Here is an 18796-nt window from a genome sequence, read left to right as displayed (position 1 = left end):
TTTCCAAGCCCTTTGCCCTCCTGATGCATTATCTGCCACTAGGGACAGGATCTGAATGAATCTAGCTCCAGCCAACTCTCTAAGGTCCAGAACATGTTGTCCATGGAAAAACAACACACACCAGAGAAACAAAAAGTGAGAGACTACCTGGCTGCTGTTTATAGAGTTCTCAGAAAAAGTCAGCAGTCAACAGCCAAACTCGAATATTCATGTCACTCCCTCACTTATGGAAGGTGAGTTTACTAAATGCCTGGATGCTTTTCAGCCCAATAGCCCAATTCCTGTATTTGCAACCATAATGTTGGAATAATTAGCAGGGCTTATGCTGGGGCCCACTGGACTCAGTAGGAAAGGCAGATGCCAGAATCTTTTTTAGATACAAAACAGTAATTCTTTGTACTTCTCTTTTTGAGGGCTACTGGACTCCACCCTCAGTCATATGCAAAACAATTCCTGGATAGATTTTTCTACTAAATCCCTTGGACTGCCCATGGACGTTCCTGCTTCATATGGATAAATAATATTTCTGCTTTGGGAAGTGCTAAGAATCCCTTGAGTCCACTCCAAGAATCAGCTACAGATTCAGGAGAAAAGCAGTATCATGCAAAGAAGGGACCTGAGGGACAGACAGCAATCCCAAACCCTTCTCTTTGTGACTGCCAACTGTCCAAGGCACAACCCTCTGATTATTATTCACTAAACCTCCTGATGTAAAGCTGCTGTTGCCCCAGAGCAGTGCACAGCAGCTGCTCTGACGCTGGCTGCCAGCTCAGACCTTCCTCCTGCGCAAGCAAAGCCCTTTCTGCAGAAAGAGCCCATCATTCTCTTTTTACTGGAAAAGACAGGACAGTGCTTCTTACGCCATAACATGCTCCAGTTTCTCTCTTCTTTCCTCCACTCCCATACAGAAAACTATAGGCCACATTCACCTCAGTTTTCTCTCCTTTCCAGGATGCTTTTGAATCCAACATAAGCAGGTCAAGGATTGCCAGATGCACACAAGTGTGAGCAAGAAGAGAGCTGGCTTTCCCAATACTTACTAGTCACTCCTGTATTTCATTCCCATTCCACCTAATACCTTGTCTTGTTGTGCTGGGGAGAGATGCAAACACTGCTCTCTTCTCATGATGGCCAAACCCTTGTCAGATGTTGCTCTAATCTTCAGGATGACTTGAACAGCAGTCTGGGGCTCAGTGAGATGCTGGCCAAGGCACACACACTCCATAGGCAGGATGGGTGTGCTCATGAAAGCTCTCTGCAGTAGACTTTTCCAAGAGCTAAGAGGTTCCTCCAGCCTTATCTCTTCAGGACATCAAGTATTTACATGGGCTTTGAGTCAGCCTAACCACAAAACCATCAGAAAAGTAGAGTATAAGAGAGAACAGGGCAAGAGATGAAGCATGTGCTCCAGCTCCAGCTGGAGGGAGACCTGCACTGATCTGGCAGAGCAGATGAAAGCTTAGACCTGTGAAACACTGAGCACTGAGGAGCTACAAACCTCATGATCTGGATCATTTGACCAGAAGAGGCATTAAGTCCCAACCCTCTGAAGACTCTTCAATACCTATTTTTCACACATCACACACCTTTTTTCAAATACCTCCCACCCACCCATGCCCCCACCAAAAAGAAAAAGACAAGAACAAAACTGTGGCCCATGGAACAAGCGATTAAAAGCCACAAAAACACAAATGTCCCAGAAGGAATGAGCAAGGGAAGCCAAGGACCTGTTGGGATTTGCAGTTCCCGCCTTAGCTGGGAAATTTTTTCCCCTGGATAAGCCATGGCAGTCACTGTCTTTGGCTTGTGCTGAAGCCAATGGGAGCTTAGCACAACTCATTCTTTAAGAGCAACGTCTCTGAATAACAAGCAAGCATGGCATGGCAATCTCTGAACTGAGTGAATAACGGGTTTCTTAGGTGCTGTCAAAAGGAAAATCCCAGCTGGCTCCAAACAGCTTTCTATGTGTGTTGGCAGGTCCTTGGTATTTCTCCCAGACAGGGAGGGCAGGTTGGAGCCCAGAGCCGAGTACAGCACATCCAGGCTTACATAACCCAAGGGGCCCAGGGTAATCATTAATGCTGGATTATTGCCACCAGCTTTGTGCTCCAGTCACCTGGTTGTTTGGATTAAATGTATAGTGGCCATTTAGACAAGGAGAAGGTTCCTGGCACAAGGACTTAAGGGAAAACAACCCCCAGGGAGGGTGGGAAGCAGAAGACTGTTGCAAATATCACAGGATCTAAACCCAAGCACTCCTGCAGGGAGCCAGAGTTGCCACCTTTCATCACAGCACCCTGCTCGATGGGCTGCTTTGCTTTCTGCAGGGGTGCAGCTCCCTGAGCTGCTCTCAAAACTGCCAGGGGAAAAAGGCCCCACAAAACACAGGGCAGGACTCTTCTTAGGGAGCTCTATCTTGGTGCTTCCCACATGCAGCACATCAGTGAGCAAGCTCTCATTCCTCTCCCCTCACCATCCTTTCCAAAAGCACACATTATCAGTGCAACCTGACTTCACCTGTGTCCTGTCTTTATCTTTCTTTGTTTATCTGATGTCTCACGTGTCCCATTTGCCTCCTGTAACCCCCTGTGTGTTATTGGCGTGTGGTCTGTGCCACTGTCTGGGGCAAAGGGGATTTGGGACATCTTGGTTCTGCTCCCATTTCCCTTCTGGGTTGCTCTGTGGGCTCAGACACATCACTGCACTGCACTATGTTTAGCCACAGGTCACATAAGTCAGGTCACCTTACAGAAAGATCACTTTACACCTATTCCTCCTGCTTAGTCTTTACCTCGAGCACGACCTCCTTAGCTGACAGCTCCTTACATCTCCTAACACTACTTTTTCACCACTATAGTTCTGACAAAGGGACTATAAACCTTTTAAAAACAAACAAAATTCTTGCAAGCATTAGGAACCAGATCATCATCAGTTTTTGAAGGCTCTACCACTGCACACGTGTCCATTCACACCTCAAAAACCCAATTACAGAGGTTTGAAGTCAATGAAACTTAGGCATACATATAGCCATGCTTTGCCATGCAAGGCTGCTGAAACTGGAACAGAATAAACTTATCTAGTTGTGGCATCAAAACACTTAAATATATATTTATCTTCAGGTGGATAAAGTCAGGCTTAAGCCAAGGCCACATTTTCCTCATGAATCAGCAAAACCCAGCCAGACAAGTAATTCCACATAAAACAAACATCTCTTTTGGACATGTCTACTTTTTTTGTGACAAAACTCTGAAAATGTCATTCATTTCATGCAGAACTAGCTCTGCTTTCACAGCAAACATGGCCCTATTCTTTTCAGCAAAATATTACAACTTTTACATAAACTTACATTTCCTTAGGTATTAACTAGAAAAACCCACACAATTCACACTCAAACCCAATATTTAAAACAGAAAAGAGAGAAAGAAAAAAAGAAAAAGAGATAATACTAATTTCATGGAAAATATTCCAGGCTAAAATATAACTTAGATCTTACATTTCTGCCCTGCTGTGCTCCAACAGCAGGGATTTTGCATTACTCCACTTCAGCTTTAAGTATTGCCTCTTGCAGAAAAAATAGCAACTTCTGCCCCGAATGTCTTGCAGGGTGAATTGCCCAACTTTACAGCAATATCAGAACTCCAGGTGAGATGGGGAAGAGACTGAGACACTGGTTAAAATAAAGCAGCTGATTTAATGGATGAAGTGGATAGGGTGAGAACAGAAGGGAATTGCAGATCCTCTTGGTGCAGGCTTGCTAAATAAAGCTTAAAACCGCTGTCCTGAGCACTCTGATCTTCAGGCTACACCTCAGGAGGTAACAACAACCTGGAGTGCACAGAACTTAGTCTGCCTCATCCCTCAGTCCTCTTGCCAGAATCAAAGGGTTCTCTGGGAAAAATAATCAGGGGTCTGGAGAGCCCTGGCTCATCAGCTGGTGCTTTTTGGTGGCTGTTCTTCAGGGGGAGACTTTAATCCCGCAGTGCCTGTCAGTCTCAGAATGATTCATGCTGGGAGAAGATCTGGACCCACTGCACCATTGCTCCCATGGAGACTCAGAAGTGACTTTAACACCAGTAATGTTGCTGGTTTCTTCTTCCAGTGGAGGCCAAAGCAACCAAAAGCACAGTGCAAGAGGCGTCCTGGCTTGCAGATCACAGGAGCATTGTGTTCATGCCCCTGTTGTTACAAATGGAAGCAATGGTTGTTGCAGAACAGGGTGTCTTCTCCTCAGGCCTGGGGCAAGGCTTCCTAGCACAGCTCCTTCACTCCACTCTCTCAGGTGTGGGATTTACAGAAGAGCCAACTGAGGCACCTTGGCACCAAAACCTCCATCATGCCGAGCCCTTCTTTACCAATCTAATCCTCTGACTACTGGTCTTACTGCTTGCTCCTTCCATCCAAGGATCACACAAAGGCAAATGAAGTCCCACAGTATCACTGTGATGTGTTATTATCCCCGTTTTATGAGAAAGGGAACTGCAGAATGTGGCAATCGAGTCCTTTGTCTTGGGTCACACAGTGAATCACCGTCACAGTCTGAAGCAGACTTTGAAGCCCTTCCTCCTCCACACTAATCACTAAAGCTGGAATTCCCTCAAAACCTGCTTGCTCCACTTTATTAACCACAGTTTTACTGCATCTGCAGAGCTGTTCCACAGCAGTCAGGAGCCACGGAAGGCGTTTGTGTCCCAGCGTGGCTGCCAGGCGAGGCGTGAGGGCTCCAGCGAAGAGAGAGCTGAGACATCTCGCGCCTCCCAAGGACTTTCTGAGATGAGAAAAACTGGAGGTAACTTCAGAACTGTTCCATCATCTCCCTGTTACACAGCACCTGAAAAGTTACATCCAGGTGAACCAAAATTTCAAGCGCTATTGTCCTGATTACAGAGCTGGCTATAAAGGAAATTAATGAATAATAATTTCAAGGAGGGATTTAAAATTTCCATTTTCATTTTATTGTCAAAGTAAATATATTTTTATGAAGAACAAAAGAAAATATACAGAATTGTAACTTATGTACACTGGCTTTATAGGTATTTTTGTTTCCAATTTACACAAATTTGATACGTTATTAAAAGATATTTTATATAGATATGCATCTATGTACAGTTTTATTTACATACATTCATAGGATGTGATATAAACCAGTCAATAGATGATAGTTCATTTATATTAATTTCTAGAGGACAAAAGGAATGCATTCACTTTAGCTAGACCTGCTGTTCTCACACAGCACGGGCTCCTGCTCTGCCTAGCGCTAGGATCACACTTTCCTACTTCCCATTTTGCCAACAGAAGAGACAAACAGATGCCGTCTGCAAATGGAAAGGAAATGCAACATCCATTATAAAATCACTCCTAATTACTGAATTCTATTTTCTTCTAAAGCTTCTTACAATCACCAGAGTTCAAAAGGAAAAACAAAACAAGATGAAACACAAATAAAATCACTCGCCTGCTACCATCTGATTATTTGTTTAAATTCCCTTCTTAGCCAGCTATCACGCAAATTTGTTTCTTTTGGCTACTGTTCTCACCCATTGGCCCACCCCAGCTGCATGGAGCTCTGACATGGCTGTGGGGAGGGAGAGCATTACTGAGGATCACCCCAGACCCCAATCTCACAGTGCTGTCCCAAAGTGCCTCCCACCCTCCCTGGGCACAGGCACACCCGACAGACCCTGCAGCCAGCAGGTAAACGGAGACTGAGCTCCATCCTTGGCTCCCAGAGGAGGTGGGAATGCCCAGTGCTCACCAGGGCACCCCCAGGGCTGGGGCTCTGCTTTCTCCCCCCAGATCACATGAGAGGGCAGGAACAGAGACAGGAGCAGAGCTCAGAGGCTCTCACAAACACCTTCCTGGTGCTTTATGTGCAGACAACAGCTCTTCTGATAAAGACAGTGGATGCTGCAAACCAGCCTCAAAGGAAAGCAGAGTGTCCTTTGACACCTGGGCATCCTTTCACCCTCGGCAGCACAGGACAGAAGCACGTGCACAGTTCCAAAGGCTCCACTCCAAGCCATTCCATCCAGCCTGAGCTTCTGGGCTTGCTTGGGACGTGCCTTTGCTTAAATATATATATATATATATATATATGTATGTACGTATGAATATATATATACATAAATATTTATATATAGCCCTAGCCAAGGGAAAGGTAAATGTGAGATGGGAAAATCAAAGATGCATGGGGGCACATTCCAGTGCTCTCCAAGCCTTGTCTCCCCCTATCCCCGACTCCCACTGTCCCTCCTCCTATGGCCAGCCCCTACAAATCCTTGGCTCAGGCGACCCAAAAACAAAGGAGTTGTTTTCATTTCAAAAGGAATTTGCTGTTTCCAAACTGGACAAATAGAGCAGCTTAATAAAAACTCACAATGAATGGCCTGTACATGAGCAAAGCCCTCAGGAATGCCAGGGCTATAATTAACTAGCAGCAAGCAACTTTTACATTTTCCTGTGCAGCAGAAAACAGCTAAAAATAAAACACTGTAATTTCCAAAAGAAGCAGCAGCAAAGGAGAGACAGATAGAAGGAAAGGAAAATAATATCCTTAAAAGAGAAAAAAAAAAAAAAGGAAGAAGCGCCCCGCTCCCCTGACCCAAAAAGAACTTCATTCTCAAATCATCTTTGAAGGACATGGGGCACTCAAACATGGTGGTATCAAGTAACAGCATTGACTGTTCTGTGGAGACAAATAAATTATCACTAGAAATACAGTGAGCAAAGTGCTGTCATCGGCTGTTGTAGGGTGGCTGGGCGGGAAGGGGAAAGCAGCACCATCAGTTCACGGAGCGGACGGAGCGGCTGCTTCGTGGGAATCGGTGCACCTTGACGTGTTTGGACAAGTGGTCACTTCGAGCAAACTTCTTCTCACAGACAGGGCACTGGTAGGGCTTCACCCCCGAGTGGGAGCGCCTGTGCCGGGACAGCTCATCTGACCTGGAGAACCTGGAAGAGAGGAGAAGCTTTTTCAGATCAGTGGGGTTTTATAATATTCTAGGTCTCTGACAGCAGGTTTAAAAAAGTCCCCTCAGACCTCTGGGAGACTCCGGGAACTGAAAGGGACACACAGCAGGGCTCACCTGGTCCCAGCCTGCAGGCAGCAGCACTGATGGAAACACAACTACCAACCTTGCCCCATGGCAGCCCTGGACTCAGGGCAAGCACAGACGCAATGTTTGTATCAGCCTCATTCCCTAGACCCCATGACATAGGTACGGCTTGACCAAAACAGTGCTGCCCTCAATCCCTCTGCCAGTCCCCTCCAAAGCCTCTCCCACCATCTCTCTCCTGCAAATCCAAGGATTCCTCGAGCAAACAACCACTGTCCTGCAGGTGAGGTCTGTTTCAAGCTCCCACTGACACAAGCACAACAGACACCCCCTTTTGAGGGAATCTCCAGATAAATCCAGCCATAGCTACTTAGAAAACAACATGACTTATTAGATTCAGTTGAAAAATTGGCTTCTGTGTGTGCTCCTGCAGGCTAAAGAGCCCTTAATGGTACCAGAGATGCTCAGCATCTCAACAGCTGAAATTCAGGCGGGTCCCAATGGCCATTAGCATAGTTATTTGCATAGTTAGCATAGGTAAATTGAAATCAAGATTGAGCCTTTAATTACCAAAACTGTATTCCATAGTCTTTTGAATTTTAGGTATTTCCCACCTTCTGTCTCCACAGAAAAATCCCCAAATAGCCACCATGAATCCCACAGGCCTTATTGAACTCAAATGAGCTAATCCTTTGGTCTTAACAGCCGGGCTGGCTCTATTTCCACTTTGGACATGACTGGGAGACAGAGGGTTAATTAACAGTGTCACACTAAAACAGCCCTGTCCAGATGGGTACAAAAAATTTGCTGCCTGACAAAGGGCAATTAAGTGTTTCATTGCCAGAGCAGTAACAAAGAGCAGCACAGAAAGAGAGCTTGCAAGAAATGGTATCAGCTGTTTATTTACAATAAATAAATGAAGTCATGGGCACTAGCTGAACAAATCGGGGAAAGAACATGTAGAAAAATGTGCCCTTCTGGAGCAAAATATCACATCACCAACAGAGCGAATACACTATTTTTATGAAAGGGAGAAAACAGGACCGCTGGGCTCCTATGAATAAGTCCCTCATGCAAGAAAAGTAAGTTTCCACATAAAGGTTTTAATTAGCTCTGATCTCTCGCCAACTCTTGAGGACCAGGGCATAGGCACTGGGAAAGCTGGTAATGGTTTCCTCAGTTCCTGCAGCTCTTCACTCCAGTCATGCTCCTCAGAGAGCACTCAGCCAGCAGAAAGCAGACGCAGGCACTTCCCCATATCATGGGGAAGATATGGTGTGGACACATCTCTCCCAGGGGCATTTCTAGGGGAGATTCTTTCACCTTTTCACTTGTTTTTCTTCCTTTCCTTGCTTTGGTATCGTCATGGTGAAAGAGTCAAATGCTCCATGAAGGACAGGCAGTTGTTATGGAACTGTCAACTTGCTCCTTGTTTGGGATGAGTCTTCTTCATAAAGGCTACGAAGAAATTTCTCTTCACCCCTCCTACTTGCATGTTTGCTTTCTCTAACACCCCTACTCCTCTCAGCTTCCCAAAAACACAGTCTGAACCTGGGAGCAGCAAGGTCAGGGATTTCTCCCAAGTCTTTAGGAGTGAGCTGGTCCCAGTGCCAGATCCCTGCAGGGATGCTCTTGTATAGCTATGGGTGAGTGAGTCTGGAGAGTGCAGGATGTTGCCTGCGCAGATGGGCTCAACAGGACTGAGTACTGGACAAGGAACATCCAGGGAAAAGAGGGAGCAGAGGGAAAACGGCTTTTGCAAAGAGCCATCCACTTATACACAGACTTCAAAGGAGTAGAACCAGATGTGGCTGGGTTGCCTTGTCCTATGCCCTTGGCCATTAAGGTCACCATCTGCAACAGAAGTGCAGTAGCACTTGGCTAATCCTGCACAAGAGCTTCACAAGTGCATTTCGAGGGGAATTGCATGGATGGTGGGGGAGAAAGAGGCACATGTCAGGAATGAGCGTGGATGAGTTCATCCGATAAAAATACTCTCTGCCTCATAACGATGTCCTTAGCTGAAGAGGCAGGAATGTTGCAATACTGTTCCCCAGCAGTGACGGAAAGATCAACTTACAGAGCCCACAGAAATAAACCTCAAGCTGTCTGTGTGTTTACAAAAAAACAACGCAAAGGTTAGGACAAGGAAGCCGGGAGGATCTGCTGGCCTGGCTCTGCAGTGAAATATTTGCAGCACATTCTGGCACTAAAATCAACCCAAAAAAAGTGAAAATAATCCCCTGTTGAATGCCAAATTCAAACAAAAAAAAAAGAAAAAGGAAGGAAGCCCCAAGGAATATCTCACTATTCTGCCACTTCCATTTCCTCCTTCAAAAAGATTCCTCCTTCAAAAGAAAAGTGAAGGGATCTGGGCAATCCCACAGCAACTAGAAGAGCCTTCTTCGTCCCTCTGTCTGGCAGGACACCGAAGTACTGTAAATACATCTCCCTTGAAGAAAAAGCCTAGAGCTCCCTGATGTGTAGGACATGTCCTGTGTCTCCCAGCCATATGAGAACATTGATATGTGGCTCACAGGGCAAGAAAGGTCAAAAGCTTCAGCCTGGTACTCCTGGTCCCTGCCATGGCCACCAGCCATTGAGGCCAATAGGCTGCACCTGTCCTCCCCAGTGGAGGGAAGGCTCTGGATTGATTAATCCTGCCTATCCCCAGAGCTTTGCTACAAGAAACCAGCTCAGCTCCTGTGCACCTGCAAACCCCTTCTACAGCACCAGCAAGAAAAGCCAATGTGAGATGCCTGCCTTGCCCCATGTGTGGTACTCCCCATGCTCACCCAGGCCCATGCTCACCCCTGGCCACACGTGTTACAAGCCTTTAGACCCTCCCTGCCAAACCAGGCAGAGCTTATGTCCCATGCTGTCACCTGTGGAGCCTCCAGCCAGAAGATGAAGTGGGGAATTAAAGGCAGTAGCCTCATCCCCCAGCCTTGCAGCAATTGCAGCTTTGCCCATTGCTGTGCCAGGGAGGGGAAGCAGGACTTCTCCTGCCCTGTGCCATAACACAGCTGCTGGGCCCAGCCCATGCTGCAGCTCAGCTCTTTGGCCTGAGCAGTGCTCACCAGAGGCTAGAAGGTGGCATGACACAGATCAGTGCCCTGACCAGTCCAGGGAACACAACGGGTCAGCGGCCACTGCCAGATGAGCATGGCTCTGCAGTCAGCCAAAAACAGCCCTTGCCCCGTGCCTAGGAAGGGCACAAGCATGCAGGGTTCAGTATCCATCAGGGAGGTGCTAGGGCTCGCCAGCCTTCCTCGGGGTTAGCAAAAGGGTTTGCTGCTTGCACACTCCAACCCTGGTGAATTTAAAACCTCATAGCAGGGCTGCACAGAGAGCTGAGGAACCTTTAACCCTCCCACCGAGCTAGGCACTTTGTGCTAGGCAACACTTTGTTTTGGCTATGAAAATACTATCTCCAGTGAGATCAGATCTTAAGTGTCTTTGGTGAAAAAATAAATACACAAACACAAGAATGCAGGGAGAAGAGCGGGAAAGCGGAACCTGGCAGTGTTTTAGTGATTAAATTCATTTGAGATTATATAGACCTGGGAGCAAACAGAGAGTCCAGATGCATTTGACTTAAGTCATGTGAGACTTAAGTCAGCTCTCACTGAACTTCTGGAAAAGGTAAACATGGTTTATTGATGAAAGGGGACTGAGTAATTCAATGCTCAATTGGGTCTGGCCTTTGATGTGGGAGCAGCACGCAGGGGGTGTGCAGCAATCTCAGGCTGGTGCTAAGGATTGCAGTGAGCACAGGAGGCAGCTCCCCAAACACAGCCTCTCCTGCTGGCTGCAGACCTCTCACAGCAGAGCCCTTCCAAATTTCAGGGGTTTGGGGCATTGGGATTGCAGCCTGGGCTGTAAAAATCAACAAGACAAAAGCAGTAGAGTTTGAAAGCCCTTGCAGCACCTGTTTGTGGACAAGACACGCTCTTCATTAGGAAGGTGAATAATTTCTCATTCCTGTTGGGCTCATCTTTAAAAAGTTGTGGTGGCTGAAAGTTCAGGGTGCTCCAGCTTGCAGGACCTGCACTTCTCTTGGCCCACCAGCATCCTGCTTTTGCTGCACACCATTCACCATAACACTTTGAGAAGGGAGGCACCTGTTGTAAATTTAATCATCCTTTATCACTTAATATTTTTCCTAAATATTTCCCTTGGTTTCGTAGCTTAGGGAACACCAGCTTTGTGATAAGACAGAGCTGGATAAGGTCATCCACAGGCAACACTTCAGGCTCCTGATCTTGAGCCACAAAAGTCACTGGGAGCATTGGTACCAATCTCAGCATAGATTAGACAAACCCTCACGTGCCACATGCATTTGTCACAAAAAGGAGAGCTGTGCTCACCTCCCAGCGCAAGGAAAGCCAACGTGACACCCACAGGCACATCTGCTGCCTGTGCACACGTACTCTGGCAACCAAATAAAAGCAGCAAGTGCCTCTGCTGAAGGTTGGGAGCAACCAGCCTACAGCTTCTGGGACCAATCAGCTGAATAACACGGTTTGGTGTCAGGGAACCCTGAGCAGCAAGAAACTGAGCTCATGAGAGGTGTCATCAGGGCAAAAGGAAACAAAATCACCACCAGACTGTAGAGCCACTAAAACTGATCTCCTCAGCCCTTCTGAGAAGCAAACTTCAGATTGGTCCAGCCAGGGAACAGAGAGTTCAGTTCTATTCTGACCTTTTCCCTCAAACCAACCCAGCCATCTCTAACTGCTGCATGTCTCACATATTTGCATTTTTACACAACATTCTCCTGTTACTTTTTACCTCATCTGTTGCCCATGATCACAACCCATTTCCTCATTAGACATTGCTCATTGAAGCTCTGCAGCATATTGTTTGAAAGAAATTCAGTTTAATTTAACACAAGGTAGAAAACATGGTGTTTTCTCCCATCATCATTTGTGGTGCTATATATTAGCACTTGCCAGCAGGCAAGCCAGTAATACAGCTAACTGGAAAGAGGGAGGAAGGCACTTGTCAAAGTTTCCTTAAAATAAAAATTTGTTTTTTTAAATGAAGATTTAATTTTTCAACTACTAATAAAATAAAATAAAATAAATAAAATAAAATGCTGTCTGCAAAACATTTTCTCAATCAAACCTGCAATCTTTCATTCAAGCAATGCTTAATTCCACCTCAGCCTTCTGGTTATTTTGTTACATCTGACAGCTTTTTTGCAACTTTGAGTGGCACCCACGCATTTTTCTGAATCAAGACAGAGAATAAAACCCAGAGTATGCCAGAGTGTCACTGCCAGCATTTTCAGAAGGAGTGGGATGGAGTGCATTTTCTATGAAAGTGCACAGAATGCTGCTTTTAACCACACTTGCTTATCACAGCCCTTCACTGGCCACGTTTAGTCCCACACAGTTGAAGCCACACAGGACTGTTCGTGCACAGCAATTCTGCCCTAAATCCTTCACAGTTCACTCACAGCCTCAGCTGCTACCAGCCACGGGGCTGCTGGGGCTGCTGTGCTGCAACCACACCAATGCAAACACCAGGTCCTGCCTGTGGCAACAAGTTAATCTCACCCTCTAGAATGAAATACAAATTATGATGGACTACTTTTATTTTTTTTTAACACTAAAACTGCTGGTGCCAGCAGGTGATGCTGTGCTATTTAATTTATCAAAATCCCTGGGTTGCCTAACAGGAAGACAAAAGGTCTTCACTGTCAAACCAACCAAACAAGTTCTGGCAAGAGAAACAGTTTATAAATCAGAGTACAAACCTATTTGCTCAGCAAGTTAGGTCAAGTGAGCAAAAAGGGGGAGGGGGACTGGAAAGAGCTGCACCCCAATACTGACCTCCATCCACAACCTGGCCACGTGCACGCAAAGGGCTTTTCTCCTGTGTGCCTCCTCAGGTGGGCTTTCAAATGGCTGCTTTTCGTGTACATCTTGGTGCAACCAGGAAAAGAACATTTGTGCATTTTAATGAGTTCGGCTGCAGGGTTCTTTTGAAATTTCTGACCCATGATGATTCCCGTCTGTCCCTGGATCATGCCTCCTGGCCCAATTGGCTTGGCGGCGATGGGGACGGGAGCAATGCGGACAAATTTAGAGGACAAGTTCAAATTGGACGACTGAACTATCTGAGGCACAAGGGCAAATGTCTGTCCTTGGATGTTGACTAGGAGCTGTGCAATTTTAATGTTCTCCTGTGCTGGTCCTTGGGAACTGGGGCTCGTGTTGGACTCCTGTTTGATCTGTACAGGCTGAATTTGGAGCATAACAGGTATCCCATTCTCCAGGGTCATTCCTCCATTTGAAGCTTGTCCACCTTCCGTTGAGCTGCTCAACTGTTCATTTTTACTCTCCTTTAAACTAGCACTGGGTAACATATGGTCTTTTTGCTGCAGTGAAGCAACAGAAACTTGGCTGCAAGCTCTCAAGTCCTTGGTCTCACTTTTAGGTCTTTCTTTGAGCTCCAAGTCCATGTTCTCCTCCAAAAATTCCTCAATTTCCTCAAGCGTGGGCTGAAATGGTCCTGAGTCTTCCATATCCACAGGAAATTCAGGCAACCTGAAGTACTCCTCTTTCACTATTGGCTGAAGTCTCCTTTTGTCCCACCATGATGCAGTGGTGTTCCCCAAAGATGCCTGGGACAATAAATAGTCTAAGATACTGTCCTGACTTTCCGCACTGGATGTGCTTCCATAGCTGGAGCTGAGGACCTGGGAGTCAGGGCTGGAACAAGAACAAAAGCTGGACGAGTCGCTGTCATCTTCTGACAGGGGAGAAGGCAGCATTTGGTAGGACCTCACGCCTGCTGTCATGTCCCCAAAGTATCCAAGAGAAGATCTTGTGGATGAAAAGGATTCATCAGTAGGCAGCAAGTGATCCACCATTCCTGGACGATCTCTTAAAGATATCCCAACAGCATATACCAGGCAGCCAAAGTTCAGGTGAGAGCCTGAGTGCAGGAAAACAAAAAAGCAACAGTCAGAAGTTGGTTTAATCATTTATCTCCATGGACTGAAGCTCGTAAAGCCCTCTAGCCCACAGGAAAGTCCAGAGCATCCAGCCTCCCTAGGTACACAGGCTGCTGCAAGCTTTGATATGTCTGCACCACCCCCCGAGGACTGTCAGGGCTGAAGGGTTTTGCAGGATTGCACCACGTATTTGCAAAAGAATTTTGTCAGAAATCATTTCCCATTGTGTCCCATTTCCCATCATTGTGTGCTCCAGATTTACAGCTCCCTTAAAGTATATTACCGGCAAGAGAAAATAAATAACGAGCTTTCACCTACCAATGAAATCCAGAGCCAAAGAAGGGAATGGGGAGAAAAAAATAAAGTGTTGAAATTTTTACCACCACAAAGAAACAAATAAAAAGAAGTTTACTGCTGGTGGCCATAAAATGCAAATCCTTTCCCTATCTTGTAGCTTTCCACCAACCTTATTTTTAACTTCCTCAGTTCTACAAATATAGGCTGTTCAGCATAATGCAAGGATCAATCTGGCAGGAGCCAAAAATATTTACTGTGCTTCAGCATTTACTAGGCGGATTTTCCCCTCCAGATGTAATGAATCAGTGTGCCAACGTCATCATCACCTGCACTGTCCTTAATAAGGCTGGCACTGCGCTGAGCTAATTACCATGTCCTGCCAGCCAGCTGGTGGCTGGTTTCACCCCACTGCTCCCCGCTCCTGTCTCTCTGGGGACAGAGTTGAGCTGAGCCCTGTGCTGAACTGGGAGGGCTGCATGGACCCCCAGAATCCCGACCCTGCCATGAGCCCCCTGTGTCCCCCTCATGCTGAGACAGCATCCCACAAATCCTGGCTGACGTGAGCCCTAATCCTGCTACAACCCCACAACAGCCAGCCCCACCTTTCCCAGGGCAGCCCACCGCAGTGCTTGCTGACAGCAGCCATCGTCCTGCGCTTTCCCAGTTAACACAAGCAAACTTCCTAGAAAGGTGTCTGGGGAGGGGGAGGAAGGAGGGACATCTGCGTGTTTTTTTATTCCCCACCTCCCCTAGGAAAAAAAAATTGCTTACGGAGGGAGATTATGCCCTTTAGAGAGCAAAGGCAGAGACCTCTGGATGGAGCGAACACTGGCCCTCAGTCATTCGCTCAAGGTGACTGATTGAAAACAGAGCTGTACATGAGCATAATAAAACAACTCTTTCTGTGGAAGGTATGTGGACTGCAGAGATAGAAGTCATTCGAGCAGCCTGTGAGGTTTTGTGTGTGTGTGTGAATTAGGAGGCATGTGACCCAGCGTGAAGGAAATGCCAGTCAATCTTGTTACACGCTGTCATTTTCCACAGGCTCTGCTGCTGCGCTTTGGACGCTTTGCCATGAATAGTCAATAGCTCCCAGTTTTGTGCAGGGAAGAGGATGGTTGTTACTGCTGTTGCAGAGCATCCTTGCTGCCTCATCTCCAAAATTTGCCCTGTCTTTCCTTCTCTGGAGAAATATCAAAAGGATTCTGTATGCTCAGTGCTGCAGTGAACACAGAGCAAGATATTTTACACAACACCCTTAAAGAGCTCTGTCCCATTGGCAGCATATATTAATATTTCACAGGCAGAGGGGGGAAAGCCGTATTTCTTAAAGGTATGGCTTCCTCTTTCAATCACACAGGGAGGAAACAGGGACGGGTTGAAAGAAAGACTTAAAAGAAAGATTGTGCATTTTCCTGGTATGCATGTCCTGTCAGTCAGCTATGCCTCTGAACAGATAATGAAATACCCACATGTGCTGAACACGAGGAAGTTCAAACAGAGGTTAGTGGCTCTGTTTTGTGACCTTAGCCTATAATCATGTCTTATAGTAAAAGCGAAGAGTCAGAGGAGCTGAACTATTTGTAACACGCGTTTTTTTTAATCTCTGTTGATGGAAAGTTCCCCCAGCAGAAGTCCCTGAGCTATTCCAGATTTGAAACAGAAAGCACAATCTGCTTCTGACAAATCACTATTAGCAGCTGGTAAGAATTCACCCAAGCTGGTTATTTCTATCTCACACCAAACACTGGTGACTGCCTTGAGAAACACAGGGCAGAAAGGAAGACTTGCCCTCAGATGGTTTCTGATTCTTCCTCCAATGTCTGTTTTGTTCCAGCTTAAACTTCTGAAGAATGGAGCTGTGATGGAAATCTGGACTGCAACATGTGTTTTTCTAAGAAAAGCTGGCGTGCTCTGCATGCACCAGAAGCAGTTGGTGAACTTCTTTAAAAACAAAAACAAAAATAAAAATGTTCAAGTTTTCTTTAAATGCCTGCAAGAACTAGGAAGCCACATATCCAAATATTCATATATTTCCCTGGGAACAGAACTAAACTGTAACTTGAATAAGGGCTTAAATGACAGGGAAAAAAAAAACAACAAACCCCTAGCAACTGCTGTGGGCCAGTTACCTCAGCAGAAAAAAGCCAGCACGCTTGTGTCCCATCTCTTTTGACAAGGAACAATGTCACTCGGTCGAACCAGAGGCTTTTTAAGAGGGGACTGTCAGAGGCAAATAGATCCAGGCACATTACGGGCCAGTTCTGCTTTCTGTGCACTCTCAAAGCTTGCAGAACAGCCAAGAAGATTTTGGAGAATGCCTGGAATGCAGGATTGGGCCCTGGCTATATTTTTCTCCTAAAGGCCAGGCTAACAACTAAACAGGCTTTCATCCTTACTTTGCCTGAAGACACAGCCCGAACTAGAAGACTGGAAAACAAAACCAAAAAAAAGCCGGGGCTGTGAAGGCTATGAAAACTAATGATGCTGTTTCCATAAAGCACTTTCATCTCTAGGAACCTTGAAAACATGTTAGAAATGTAAGCACCTATAGTGAGACCGCAGTGCCTGAGCCACTGAAAACAGCCACTTCTGGAGTGAAATATAGCAGCTGTTCAGCAGCACGACTGTCTCCAACTTTTTTAAAGAGTTCCCTGGGTTGTTATTATGTCCTTTCTGCCAAAAACATGTTGTTCCGTTTAAAACCTGTCCATCTAATCACCAGCTAAAAAAAAACAAAGGAAAAACCAACAAAAAACAAACCAGAGAAGACATATTTTGACACAGAGCAACATTAAAACGTTAAGTCCTGGAAACTTGCTGAAACATGGGGATGTATTTCCCAGCCTGTCATTTCTGGACAGTCGGCTCAGCACAACTGATCAACAGCATATATGAGACGCTGACAGTCATTTCCTACATTTACTGCCACAGCTTTTTCTAGTTTAAGACTAATCTCTTCAGGGTTTTCTCTTGTTCCCTAGAAGGTTTTAAATCTGTTCCACAGACAGAGCCATAAACCAGGCAATGAAGCAGGCCCAGCGTTTCTAAGAAATTGAAATAGAAATACAGGGGGGTAGAAAAAAATAATAATAAAAAGAAGCCGCAAGCCCGGAGAAAACCCATTTGCTCTCTCATCTCTTCCGCAAGGTGGCTGTGCTGCTCCCCGGACACAGTGAGGTGTTTAGGTTTGTTTTCTCCAAACCCGTTGCTCCTGGGAAGCTGCAGAAGCATTCCCAAAGATTTGATTACTGAAAACTATCCCGCTCCAGCCCCAAACTTTGGCTTCCACAAGAGGAAGCACTTCACCTGCAGAGGGCACAGGCAGTGGCCCCGCCGGAGCGCACCCGCTGCCTCTGCACCCCGGCAGCGAAGGGTGCCCCGAAACAACGCGTGGCACCAGCCACCAGGCAGGGCAAGGGGTGCCGAGACACACACACACAGAATTCCCACCGCAGCACAAGCACAGCCAGGCTTCCATGGCTACAAAGCCTCTGTTTGCTTGGAGGTCTTTTTAACCGTGCTTTTCTGTTTTGTTCGTAGTATTTTTTAGTTATTCTTTATTTTATTGGTTTTTCCCTTCATCTCTTTTCAGGAGGCTTTGGGGGTCCAAGCTCACTCTCCCTCCCCTCACCAGCGTGGTAGCAATGATCGGGAACAAACCTCCCCCCTCGCCGCCTGTCACTCCACGGCACGGCACGGCTCCAGCCCCAAAACAGCCCCCAGCCCTGGCCGCTGCCCCGGCGGGGATGGAATTCCATCCCGCAGCTCCGCCGTGCGCGGCAGCAGGAGCACAGCCCGGCCCCGGTGCGCTGCTGCGGCCGCGCAGGCAGACCCCACTCGCCCTTACCTGAACTCCTCTGCGAGCCGGGGGGGAGCGAAGGCCACGAACGACCACGAGAAGAACGCAACAACAACAACAGCGAAAACGGGAGGGAAGAAAAACCCCAAACAAGACAACCAAGCCACAAAAAAAAAAAAAAAAAAAAAAGGAAAAGAAAAAAAAAGGAAAAAGAAAAAAATCTGTAGAAATAATACTAATAAAAAAAGGGAACAATTGAAAACCGCGCACACACGCACAGGAAAAACGCCGGATGAACCCCAAGCAGACGCAAAGCAGCAGCCCGCACAGGCAGAGCGGCGGCAGCGCGGAGCGGCGGGAGGCGGGCGCAGCTCCCCCGGGAGGCGGGTGCGATGCTGCGGAGCGCGGCCCCGCGCCCGTAGTACTATATCCCCCTCACATGACGGGCGCCCGGCCGCGGCGGGGGAGGCCGGGGAGAGGCTCGACCGCGTCCGCAGCCCCCATTGGCCCTGCCGCGGCGGGGGCTGGCCCGGGCCCGGCCTCAATGGGAGCCGCGCTCGGCCCCCGGGGCGGTGCCGCTGGGCTCCGGCCGCGGGCACGGTGCGAGCGCGGCGATGCGAGCGCTCGGATCGGCTGGAGCCGTGCGACAAGGGAGACGGGTTTTGAACTGAAAGAGGG

General features: G+C 47.1%; 1 protein-coding gene across 2 annotated transcripts; it reads right to left on the bottom strand.

Annotated features, from left to right (window-relative positions):
* Window positions 1-4929: 4929 nt before the first annotated feature.
* On the bottom strand, window positions 4930-18629 carry KLF15 (KLF transcription factor 15). Of its 2 annotated transcripts, none has more exons than XM_085072569.1 (3): window positions 18167-18629; window positions 12893-14000; window positions 4930-6948 (listed from the first exon to the last, which is right to left on the bottom strand). In XM_085072569.1, the coding sequence occupies exons 2-3, from the start codon at window positions 13933-13935 to the stop codon at window positions 6780-6782; spliced, it is 1212 nt and encodes a 403-aa protein (XP_084928695.1). In that variant the 5' UTR covers window positions 13936-14000; window positions 18167-18629; the 3' UTR covers window positions 4930-6779. The 2 variants fall into 2 exon arrangements, with proteins under 2 accessions (XP_084928695.1, XP_084928697.1); XM_085072571.1 differs by having other exon boundaries at window positions 18397-18629.
* Window positions 18630-18796: the final 167 nt, after the last annotated feature.

The sequence above is a fragment of the Lichenostomus cassidix genome, chromosome 12, assembly GCF_008360975.1.
Source record: "Lichenostomus cassidix isolate B80296 chromosome 12, HeHo_3.0, whole genome shotgun sequence".
In the NCBI taxonomy this organism is placed as follows: domain Eukaryota; kingdom Metazoa; phylum Chordata; class Aves; order Passeriformes; family Meliphagidae; genus Lichenostomus; species Lichenostomus cassidix.
The sequence above is the reverse complement of the archived record's forward strand: the minus strand, read 5'-3'. Positions and strand labels throughout refer to the sequence as shown.

Coding starts and splice junctions, on each gene's coding strand:
- KLF15 (XM_085072569.1), bottom strand. CDS start 13,935: ATGGTGGATCACTTGCTGCCTACTGATGAATCCTTTTCATCCACAAGA. Junction 6,949..12,892: donor TGGCCAGGTTGTGGATGGAG/GTCAGTATTGGG, acceptor CCTCTCTTCCAG/GTTCTCCAGGTCAGATGAGC.